Raw genomic sequence first — 12,211 nt, 5'->3', positions numbered from 1 at the left:
CTGTCCTCCTGCGTTCAACAAATCGCCTTTGCTTGGCTGCTCTGTGCCGGGCATTTTGCTTTGGAGGATACACAGATGAATATGGTGTGATCCTGCTTAGATGCATGGTCTTCAGAGACTGTGTCAACCATTTTTCACTTGCTATTTTTTGTTTTATTATTTTTAAAATTTATTTTTACTGAAGTACAGTTGATTTACAATGTTTAAGGTGTGCAGTAACTTTAGTTATATATATGTGTTTGTGTATATACGCTTCCCTGGTGGCTCAGAGGTTAAAGCGTCTACCTGCAATGTGGGAGGCTTGGGTTCGATCCCTGGGTGGGAAGATCCCCTGGAGAAGGAAATGGCAACCCACTCCAGTATTCTTGCCTGGAGAATCCCATGGACAGAGCAGCCGGGTGGGCTACAGTTCATGGGGTCGCAAAGAGTCGGACATGTCTCTCTATATGTATGTATGTGTGTGTGTGTGTGTGTATATATATATATGTAGAGAGAGAGAGACCTACACAGATTCTTTTCCATTATAGGTTATTATAAGATATTGACTATAGTTTCCTATGCCATACAGTAGGTCTCTGCTGTTTATCTATTTTATATATACTAGTGTGTATCTGTTAATTCCAAATTGCTAATTTATCCCTCCCCCTCCCTTTCCCCTTTAGTAACCAGAAGTTTGTTTTCTCTGTGTTTCACTTGCAGTTTTCACTATCATTTGTGGCCCTTATCCTCCCACTATCATTTGGGGCTACATTTCCACCCAAGCATCCAAACACTCCTCAGACCTTATTCTACTATATTTCTTAGCTTTTTTTGTTCCCACACACTTCTCATCTGTGTTCAACTTCTTTCTGTTTGGCAGCCTTAAACTTGGCTGAGGAAAGCTAGTAACCTAATAAATGTTCAAATGTTACTGATATTATTTTATTGCATTAGGTATTTGAAAAAGAAAAAAGATAAAGTTGGAAGAAATCACTCTTTTTCCTTCAAGAAAAAATTTTAAAAAGAGGTCTAGAAATTTCTCCCCTGATCCTCTCTACATCCACATCAGAATAAATAAATAGCTGCATTTTACTCCTGCTAGGAGCTGTTTGCAGTCAGAGTAAGGAAGGCACAATTAAAGATTTCAAGGCTGTTCCATGAGTGGATTGGATATAAGTGCTCTCCTTGCTATAGTTCAAAAGGTTTGAAATTGTTTTGGGAGCTAAATGGAAGGAACTCAGCTAACACCCTGGGCCATTTATTAGTGCGGCCAGAGCAGCCTTCTTGTCTTTGATTACCTTGCTCCTCCCACAGCAGCGGAAGGAGAGATTCTCCTGGTGCTGGAATTTTCCTCTCAGTGTTTGCTAAATGCTTAGAAGGCTAGACCTCCCACTGTCTAAACTTGAAGCAAACAGGCCTGAAAGGACCCCTTCTGAGAAGCCAGATGTTTGGAAATAGAAGCTGTTAGGAAAAAGAACTGTTGCATTTGCCAAGAGGCATGTCCACCAAAAGGGAGACCAGCATTTCAGTTCAGGAAAAAAAAAATCATTTGAAGTTGTCTGAAGGCCACACTCAGTTGAAAGATCAGAGTTGAAGACCTGACCATGTTGGAAATTAGCATTGCTAATGATGTTTGCAGAGAATCACGGATTGTTTTCATCTATTTTACTTTCTCTATAAATGCCCAACTTAGAGAACACTGCACTATTTTGAACAGTCTAATAATGATAAATGTTATTTTTAAGGCAGTAGTGACAATATTAATATCACTTTTTCAAAATAAAAACTATCAAACAATGGCATATTGCTTTCTTCTTGTCAGTTCCAGTGGCATGTTGGAGAGAGTGGTAGCCGACTGTCTCAGCTGTCTGCTAGAATGGAGGGAAGGGCAGTCTAAGTGGCTGGCTCTCAGGACTGTTTGTTTTCTTATGACGGTCAGGTATGCAAAGATCCATGTGAGTCTAGAAGAATTGAACCCTGGGCACCCACACTTCTATAGAACATCTGCTCAGAATGCTTTACAGAAGGAGCTCTCCATTATCTTTGACATGGCCTCCACTTAAATCAACATAATGCAGAAGTCCACAACCTTTCAAGAAGATTCCCCATATGAGGAAGTACAAACAGTGTGTCCATTAATATGAGTAAATCAGTCACCTCTGTTCACCTGTGTTACATTTCAAGTAAGCTCTTTTGAGAAGCAGGTTTCTTTGCCTCCGTGTCAACACTGAGTTGTTCTTGTGCTGATTAATCGATCCATGCATGAGACGTTATTAAACATCTCCTACTTGCCACACATTCTCTTAAACACTGAGAATATGGTGTTATGCAAAACAGACTTCCTGTTTTCTCAGAGGTTATCTCAAAGAAAAGAAGATAATCAATAATTAAACAAGTAAATAAGAACAAATCAGGCAATAAGAAGTACAAAAACCCGTATTTCACACATACACACCCCAACCCCACCATCACCGCTACAACAAAAATGAAGGGCACTGTGAAAGGGAGTGACTGGGGAGACAGAAAGGATGTTTTTACATGTGGTGGTTAGGGAAGAAGGACCCTCCGGAGCAGTGGTCCCCAACCTTTTTGGTACTAGGGACCAATTTTGTGAAGGAAAAATTTTCCGTGGAGTGGGCTGGAGCGGAGATGGTTTCGAGATGATGGAAGTACATTACACTTATTGTGCACTTTGTTTCCATTATTATCACATCAGCTCCGCCTCAGGTCATCAGGCGCTAGAGTCCGGAGGTTAGGGACTCCTGCTCTTAAGAGTGGACCGTCGAACCAACTATCCAGTGACAAAGGAAGAGAGCAGGCAGAGATCTGAGGAAAGAATGTTCCAGGCAGGAGAAACGGCAAGTGAGAAGGCAGTAAAGGCTAGTGTGACCAAAGAGTAGGGAAGGAGAGGGTTGGAAATAGATAAAAACAAAAAGGCAGGTGGTAGCAGGTCACATCAGGATTTGAAGATGCAATAAAGACTTTGAGTTTTACTTGAAGCCTATTGGACAACAAAGGAAATTTTTTTTTTTTTTTCAAATGAGTGATCTAATCTATATTCTTAGTAGCTCAATCTGGACAACATGGAGAATGATTTCGTGGGATAGGAGTAAAGACAGGGAGGTCAGTTAGGGATCTATCACAGTAGCCCAGCTGAGAGATAAGTGGAGGGAAGAGGTGGCAGGGGAGCCAGAGGGAGTGTTGATGTTTTATCTGGAACAAAATAGGAGGCATGGACAGCTCACCCCAGCAGTAGGATAGAATGAAACCCTTAGTCTTAGAACTTTATCTAGTCAACGTTGACCCAGAAAGCCCTTTAGAGATTTCAGTGGAAACCCTTCCATTTAACTTGAGAAAACCTGAAAGATGGGTAAATGAAGGCACATACCCAGGGTCACTGGACAGGCCACTGGCAGTCCCGATACTGGGCCTTGCGCTGTCCATTTGCCACGGGTTAAATAAGGTCCAGTCCACACAGAATGGAGAGCCCAGGTTGGGGCTTTGGCAGCTTGGTAGACCTTCTTTCTATTCCTGGGCTTCCCATTCTCTGTGGTATGAATCCATGTGGTGGGAAGAGTTGTGGAGTCATTTCAGGTCCAGGAATCCATGTGTGGATTCTGCACACCCTGGACCCTGAGTGAATGAAAGTGTAAATGCCACAGTGTGGTGTCTGTAACAGAGAGGTTACAGATTGGCACCTGGCATTCAACTGGCTTCGAACCGTGGCTTTATGTTATTGATTGTTGCCTTTGGACTTAATTCTTTGCATCTTGGTTTCCTCTTAAAAACCAGAATGAAAATTGTAGCTCTTCACAGTTTTGTGAGGCTCACACATGATAACCACTTAAACAGAACAACAACAGAACCTTAGACTAGTTCCTGACACAAGTAAATACTTAGGAAATATTTGGCATTGCTATGTGGAAGACAAAACTTTTTTTCTTTTCCTGGAAGTAGGGCTCTTAATATTCAAAACGCTGATAAAAATGACTCACTGTCCACCCGAAGAAACTGGAAAGTGTGCTTGTACCCCACAGGTGGGTGGCTGTAACTGCGTGTCTTTAACTTATTGGAACACTGCTGGTCACCAGCTGCCTGGCAGGAACTGTGGCCTTTAGCAAAGGGGCCTTATTCCTCAGTCAGCCTTTCATTCATTCATTCCACAAATGCTTACTGAAAGCTAATGGAAATGCCAGGTGATTCTCAGTCTTTTTTTTTTTTTTTGGCTTGCGTTTTCTGGGTTCATTTGCTTAGTTTACTCCCTGTGTGACTTCTCTTCTTGAAATGCAGTGGTTTTTCAGTTGGCAGGTAAGGTGTGTCAGTGAGGAGAGTACAGGTGGGGGTGGAATGAGTTTCCTATCAGAATTTCAGAGGGGCCACCTACAGGCTGAAGCTTTCATGCATCTCCTGGAGGGCGACCTGTGAGGAGCAGACTTACCTCTGGAAGAAGTGGAGACAGGCGGCTGGAGGATGCTGAGCCCAAGTTGTACCTGAGTTGAAATACTGTAGCCATTTTTCATTTGCTCCCCACTGCCCTCCGCTAACAGCTCTGTGAGGTGTGAGTGTGCCCATTTCAAGAAGGGCAAACTGAGGCTTGGAGATCTCAGATACTTCCCAAGTTACAGAACAAGACAATGGGAGACTGAGGCTGGAACCCTGACTCCTCATCAGGTTTGGTTGTCTGGTTGGTCCCCCGACGTCCTCGAGCTGTTATTGTGTGTTTGGAAGAGGAAGAACAGGAGGCAGGAGATGATGAGTGTCGTGATGCTTGTTGCCATGCTGGTGCCATTGTGTGTGAGGCAGAGAGAGGGACCCAAGGAAAGACTCAGGATGGATTCTGAATTAATAACCACCAATGAAAAGTCTAGCCAGGTGAAGGGAGCTTCACACAAAAGATGAAGCAGAGATGCCTGGGCCAGCCTAACACTATTCTTGTCCCCAGAGGAATCCTGAAGTAGGGAACTTGCTGGGAAAGAGGCTTATGGGTTTCTCCCTCCTTTGCTGTGGTGCAGACCCCCGAGAGAAGGGCCTCAGGAAGCTGGTGTGGAGAACATCTAACCTTTGGGAGCCTCCCCACGAATTCACTACCAATACCCCCCAATATGCTGTCTTGGGATGATGTGCACACTTTCTGGGCCAACCCCCTCCCGCAGAGGCCCATTTGTAGATAAAGCAGACCCAGGTCACACCGAAACCTTTCGAAACCTGCCAAGGGAGACTTTTAAGTCACACTCCTGGGACAGAAAAACCACCAAGTCACCATTTGTCCCCAGTAGCCAGAGCCTGAAAAGCCTGTCTTCTGGTGCCATCACCTTCCTCATTATTTAGGGTTGTGGTATGAATTTCCCAAAAAGGGATCAGGCATCACATCCAGACTTTTCCATAAAAACAGAGGCAATTTTTAAAACAAATACCTACCCATTTCCCTAATCTATGCAAATCTATTCATAAGGATTTTCTAAAATCACACTTCCCCCATGCACCCCAGACACAACAAAATCCCAGCTCCTTTTGATTTCCCAGTTTGTTTTTAAGCACTAGGTGAAGGAAGGAGGGGGCTTGCAGAGTCAAGGGGGAGCCCGTGCTCCCTGGGTGATGCAGGCGGCTTACTCAAAGCAGCCAGTCCCGCACTTGCAGTTGGGAGCAAAAAGCCAAGTGTGGGATGGTAACCACCTCCCACAAGCAGGCAGCCTCTCACCAGAGGGAAGTATCAGGTTGCTGTACTTCGGCTGTGGGTTGTCACTGTCTAATAATATGACCGTTTTGCCATCTCTCTGCAAATAAGGCAGAAGCTGCTACCTGATTGGTATAACATCTCCCTTACCCTCCTCATTGATTTTCTCGTTCTCCTCCTTTGCTTCATAAAAAGAGGGACCAGTGGCTGGTGCTGTGGACAGAGAAGCTTGATTTTTAGTATGAGACAGCCTCTATTTTGTTTCAGGAGAGGGAAGTTGGATTATCAATTCTTTTGTAAATGTGTATGGTGATATTTGCTCCGGTAAGTTTCTATCTCTCTTGATTTACAGCTGGCTGTGTGTGTGTTTGCATAGATTTAGACTGTACAGTCACTTATCTTTCCAAATATCATTTTTTGACATCTTTAGTGGTAACACCTTTTTTTTCTCTTACTGTGCTTGCTTGTATTCATCTGTTTAAACCAAAGAGCTGTGCTGTATGGTAGTCTGATGCTTATCTTGGTTGTTCAAGAATGTGTTGGGTGTCTTTGAACATAGTAAGGAAACTATTAAAGCAAACTTATATCTGGCTTCATAAAAATGTAATGTCATTCTGCCTCCCACCAGGAGTGTTTAATGTCTTAAGTATATTCACTGTGCCATAACCTGCCTGCATACCGTTTTAATTAAAGTTTCTTCCTTAGTGTCAGAGCAAGAATTTCTTAAACTCCATAAATAGCTGATAAATATTGTGTGCTGTGCCAAAAGGGCTATGCTGACTTCATGAGGTCTTAAACCAGAGTAGGCTGGATGAGTTTTCTCTTAAGATCAGGTACGTGCACCTTGAAAAGAACTGAATTTATGAAAAGTGTTCAGATCATTACTCCAGAATTCTGTGAAAAGATCTAATCGTTGAGTGGCTGTTGCTTCTCTTCCGTCTTTCTTTGCACTGTGTATTTGTGCCACCATCTGTCAGATGCCCAGCCCTGGCTCTCCTGTTTCTATATCTGATGCTGATCAAGAGAGAAGTTGCTGTTATTAAATTCATACCAGTGCAAATCCATGACCTGCTCACCACTGCTGGTTATGGTTTTTACAAGGCATTACCTGGTTAACTGCTTAACTGCTTTTTTTTTTTTTTCTTTTTTCCAGAAAGTGTTAAAGGATCTGAATTCTTTGTTGTTAATTCAGAAGTCTGAGAGAAAGTCTATTAATATAATTATCCTAGACAGAGATGATAAGATGATTAAGTAATTGCTCTAATGGAAACAAACTGAGGCTTTCATCTTCTCTTTTTGTTACACAGACAACAAATCTGCATTGTCTTTTTTTCATGGTGAAATGGATTAGAGAATACATTTATAATGAAAGTTAAAGCATCATTGAATAAGAAGCAAAAGGGGTAGTTCTATTTTCAGAGATTTTGAAAGTAAAGTTGGGAACATCATGTGTGCATAGACCTCTTAGGCATAGAATCTTTTCCATAAGAGCCATGATTCAGATCCTGAGGTTGTCTAGGAGCAGCTCATGGAAATAGTGTCTAGGAATCTGGAAATGTGGTCCTCCCATCTCCTTCTTTTGAACATTCAGCCCCTCACACACTCTTTGCAAGCTGGAATGAAACTACTCATTCTGACAAACAGATTTTTAAATTTTGGTTAATTGTGTTCAGCCTCAAAAATCCTCCAATATTTTTTTTAAAAGCTATTATATATTTTTTAAAAATCCTCCAAACCCATATGAACTTACATTGCCTCTTATTGATCAAATAGGCATGTTCCCAGTGTCAACAGTATTAGATGGCATAAATCCTCACGGGAACCAAGTGTTCCTTAGCTGATAATTTGTTGAAAAAAGAAAGCTTTAATCCTTGGGCTGTTGGCATTCAGTACTAAGTAAACTCAACAGCACTGAACAGCTGTCCTCATCTTCCCAACACCCACTCCCCTAATGGATCCCTTAATATTTTTGTCATCTTTCTCTTTATGTGGCTGTCGTAACAGGTTATGTACAAAATTGTTAGGTGTAAAAAGAGTTGATTGTCCTCTGAAGCTGTTCAGTAATAGAAATGAATGCAGATGTGAGGGGGTGGCACCCTGCAGGTGAAAGCATCTTGTCCTCTAGGTTACCAGTTGACATAAGTGTTAGGGCTCCAAGCAGGCTCACATCCACTGACAGAGGAAGAGCAATGGGGCATCTGTGTCTTGAAGACATCAAGACCTTTTGTGTGACTGAGGATTAGCACGCATGGTCTTAAAAGCATCCCTTTGGAGAAGTCCAGAATGCTATATCCCTCCAGTAATGTAATCTCTTCCAAGGACTAGAAATTTGTGCCACATTGGGAATAACAAAGGGAATTTTTCTTTCACTATGAGACCATTTATTCTGTTTAGCAAGATAAAGAATGCATCCGTCGTTTCCATTCGGTAAGTGCCTACTGTACACCTGGCACTGTGCTAAACACTTTGCATGGCTTGTTTCCTTGAATCTTCACAGCCATCCCAGGATGGAGATCATATTACCTCCCCGTTTTACAGATACGAAAACAGAGACAGAGGGCAAGTTTGAGGTACAAACACAGTGATAATGATGAAACTCAGAGCCAGGCAGACTCATTCTGCAGTCAAGCTCTTCATCGTTCCCCTCAGTCAGAGTTTCACTTCCTCAGTACAATCTACAGGCAGTCTGCAGTGATTTGCAGGGGCTTACAATAACACACCATATTTTATTAGTGCTTTTTTCTCTTTTAAAACTGCATAGCCTCCTTCTCAGGCTGTGCTTTTGTGACTACAAGCAAATTATGTATTTGTAGCTGGAGAATGTGTATTGTATTTCCACTCAACTACAAAGATGTGGATGTGACGAAAGGGAACCAGCCTAGGGAGAGCTATATGCAGTAGTAGCTAAATTAAGGTAGCTTTTAAAATTGATCATAAGAAATCCATCTCTTTGCTTTTCAATCTTTCGAACATAGAGTCAAAATAAAGATGCAATGATAATATACATATCAATACTTCAAGGCATCTGGTTTGTCACTGAGGGAAAATATAAAAAGCAGTTGCTGCTGAATTGATGTATTTGTGGAGGATTTGTAGAATTCTCACCTTTTTTTAATTCACCCTCAGCATTATTTTCTTGCACTTTGTGGTCAGCTGGAAAGCATGGAGGTGGCCCTTCAGGTAGAATATTGCAAAGCATCTATACCACCTGAGTAATTAAAAAATGAAAACAGCTGCCGATAAGCATGATGAGAAGCGTGACAAAGTTGAAATTCAAAGGTCCCAGATGTGTTCTTTTGCACCTGAGCACTGAACCCCCTATTTGAAATTCATTTAATGCAATAAAATTCAAATGGATCTTTTGGGAGGAAAATGCAACTGACATAGAATCAATATGTTTGAGAGTTCTCCCCCACTGGCAGTTTTCAGGCTAGAGGCAGGGCACACCTTTCATAAGGTGAACCTGTGAAATGCTGCATTTTTTCCCACAATGAGAGAGATTGTGATTGATGAAAATGTTGCTAGAAGAGAGAGAACTGAGCTTAGGACACTCTTGCTCTGTTTCACCCAAAACCAGAGGGATCTAAAAACACAAGCAAACAAATAAACAAAAACAACCCATCACAAACTGGGAGGATTAAAAGTCCAGTTTTGAAGTGTTGACACAATATTGACTTCTTGGTCAATATGGACTGCCGCATCTACTAGTGATAGCTTTTGAGTTATTTCTAGTGAACTAAGAGTTCAGAGTAAAGTACCCAATAAAATGTTTCCAGAATGACTGTTATTTTTGTCAGAGGCAAGGTTAGTAACTATCAATTCTCTATTACCTCTTTCCCTTGCTCTTGAAAAATAATAATTGTGTGGTTAATCGGGGTGTTGTATTATAGTCAGTGAGGAAAAAGAAATTTAAATCAATCTGCTTTTTCCAACAGCATTTAAGAGTTTTCAATATATGAACAATCATCACATGAGCACTTTTAAAAACATAACATTGTTTTCATCCACAGTGTTCATCAGATATAGGCTTACCCCTTCACACTAAACTTAGAGACAGTTTTATTAAGTGTTATCATATGTCAGTCTTCATCTACAAGATAGATGTTTCTTCCCAGAGGTGACCAAATCCAATATAAATCACATAGAGATTGTATTTCATCTTACCTACGTTCCCTTCTGCCTTTTCTTTGGCCGTGGATGTGTGTACTTAATCATGTTGATCCTTAAGAGCTTAAAAACGATCTATTAAGTATGGAGGAAGCATCTGGTGTTAAGACATAATGTGTTGGATGAGGCTTGAATTTGTCATCAAACATTCTAAGCTAGTGTACAAACAGAGCTGGTGGTCCTGTTCCATACTTGTCTAAGAAAATGGAATCAGGGAGAATTTTGAGCCTGAAAGGAGCACATGAACTATTCTCTCTTTCAGAAGAAGCTCTTGGTCATTGGTGTGCCTTTAAATCTTTAAAAGACTAAGGTTGAATTGAAAATGGAAACACCTCAGTCTCTCTACTCTGCAGACTAATGGATCTGCATAATTAATTTATTTTACAGTGATCATTTTTTAACACAGATTCTAGCCAAAAGTCTTAATGGGAAATGGTTCCTGGGCAACTTCAAACACATTCTCCTATGGCTTCTGGAAAGCTTATTCCCAGCACAGGGCAGTCAGTTCACTAGGGAGCTCTGGGTTGGCCAATATAAGTGTGTAATCATGTCATTAGGGTTTTTTGGGGGGACTGGCAGGTTGGGGATAAAAAGTTTCTATTGATAGTCACCATGTGACTTCCTCAGCCCTGCTTACAGAATGTTTAAATCCTCCCAAAGTACCACACATTGTCTCCATGTAGGCTTTCTGGCAAAGACATGACAAATATTTTAGGCTTGTTTTATTTCTGGTAAAACATGGCCTTAAGAACATTCATGCCCAATATAGATTATTATTGTGAGCACTGTTTAAGTCGCCATGTTGACGGCCACATCTCAATGATGAACCCATATATCTTTATCTAGTTTTGGATAAGGGAGGAAAAGGGATATAATTTTTCAAAACCTATGACCTTCAATTTGCCTTCCTATGAAATTGAATGGTTGAGACCAAAAATTTTTTTTTAGTTGAGGGCAGATTTGAGGAAAGGCTTGGAGTGTGACTTCACCAGGCTATTCTTACATTCAGCCAATATTTAAGGATGCCTGCCACATGCCAGGAACCCTGCTAGGCATGGGAGATACAGTGATGAACAGATAGACAAAATATCTGCGCTCCTAGAACTAAATGCCTTCATTTTCCATTTTCTCATCTAAACCTAGTTTCTCTTTCATGGCCAGGATGTGTCTTTCTAAAAGCATAATTGAACTGTTCTGGGAAGACATTTGCAGGAAAGATGTGCTTTTGGTCCTATGTGTTCGGGCTTGGTGAAGGAACGACGGTGAATGCGTTTCTTTACTGATGTGACGACTGTCCGGCTGAAAGGGAGTGCTCTGAAGGGGGTGGTTGGGGAAGGCCTTCAGTTGTGCCTTCTAAGCATTATTTATAGCTCCCAGGTATCCTCAGATTTGATAGGCTATTCTTACTCTTACCTGACTTTGGAAGAGAAAAGAAACGCTCTGACAGAACAGAAAAGTAAAGAAGCTAGAGGAGTAGACAGAGAAGGTGCCTAGAGGATATAAGATTTTCACTGGCAGTATGAATTAGTTCTGTCTGGCATTATTGAGTTCTCTGTGGGTGTTCATTCGCATGTTCATTCATTCAGAAAACATGTATATATATATTGGGTGTCTACTTTATGCCAAGTATAGCTCTAGATGCTAGAACACAGGAATACATAGATACACTAGCTTCTAAAACTCATGCAGGATTTCTCAACTTTGACACTATTAACATTTTTGGCCCAGATAATTCATTGATGTTGTATGTATGTGTGGCTGTTGTATGTATTACGGGGTGTTTAGCTATATCCCTTGCCTCTACGCACTAGATGTCAGTAGCCAGCTGCCCCGCAACACACCACCAAGTTTGTGAGAACCAAACATCTCCAGGCAATGCCAAGTGACCTCTTAAAAGAAACTGAGTACTCACCACCAGTGTTGATGGAACCTTCCCTGAACATACCTACTTTTCTGACTTTCAGACACTCCGCTGCATGGTTTACTCTAAGATTCTTAAGTGGTTTTCCCCAAATACTCTGTGCAACTTGTCTAACAAAGATAAGTAAGGCATCTCTAAGTCTTTCTTTTAACTACTATATTCCTTTTTTCTGTATAGCACTTTACCACCATGCTGACTTGCCTTACATTGTCTTATTGAATTTCAGAAATCAACAAAAGAGGAAATGGAAAATATCATAACCTTTTAATAGATGAACAAATGGACATTTAAAATCATTTTATGCCCAAATGCTTGCAACTGATAATGGACAGAACCTAGATTCACACTCAGATGTCCTGACTCAAAAATCTAGAGTTTTTCTACAAAATTATCTTGATAAAATTTAGTGAGAAAATAAAGGTAGGTATGTCTAAAGCACACAGATTCTCTTTGAGGTTGTTTGGGAAATA

The 12,211-nt window shown here is 41.1% G+C and overlaps 1 protein-coding gene across 3 annotated transcripts in view; it reads left to right on the top strand.

Annotated features, from left to right (window-relative positions):
• The window catches only part of SYNPR (synaptoporin), a 303,118-nt gene that overhangs the window by 121,969 nt on the left and 168,938 nt on the right, over positions 1-12,211 (top strand). Inside the window, exon 1 of one of the 3 annotated variants that reach the window (XM_006069719.4) lies at positions 5,621-5,977. The exons of the other annotated variants lie outside the window; for them this stretch is intronic. Coding sequence (XP_006069781.3) covers positions 5,954-5,977 — 24 coding nt within the window. The 5' untranslated portion in view covers positions 5,621-5,953. Of the gene's footprint in view, positions 1-5,620; positions 5,978-12,211 lie in introns of those variants that run through there. 3 annotated transcript variants of the gene reach the window in all.

This window comes from Bubalus bubalis, chromosome 21, assembly GCF_019923935.1.
Source record: "Bubalus bubalis isolate 160015118507 breed Murrah chromosome 21, NDDB_SH_1, whole genome shotgun sequence".
Taxonomy (NCBI): Eukaryota; Metazoa; Chordata; class Mammalia; order Artiodactyla; family Bovidae; genus Bubalus; species Bubalus bubalis.
This window is presented reverse-complemented; position numbering and strand designations above follow the sequence as displayed.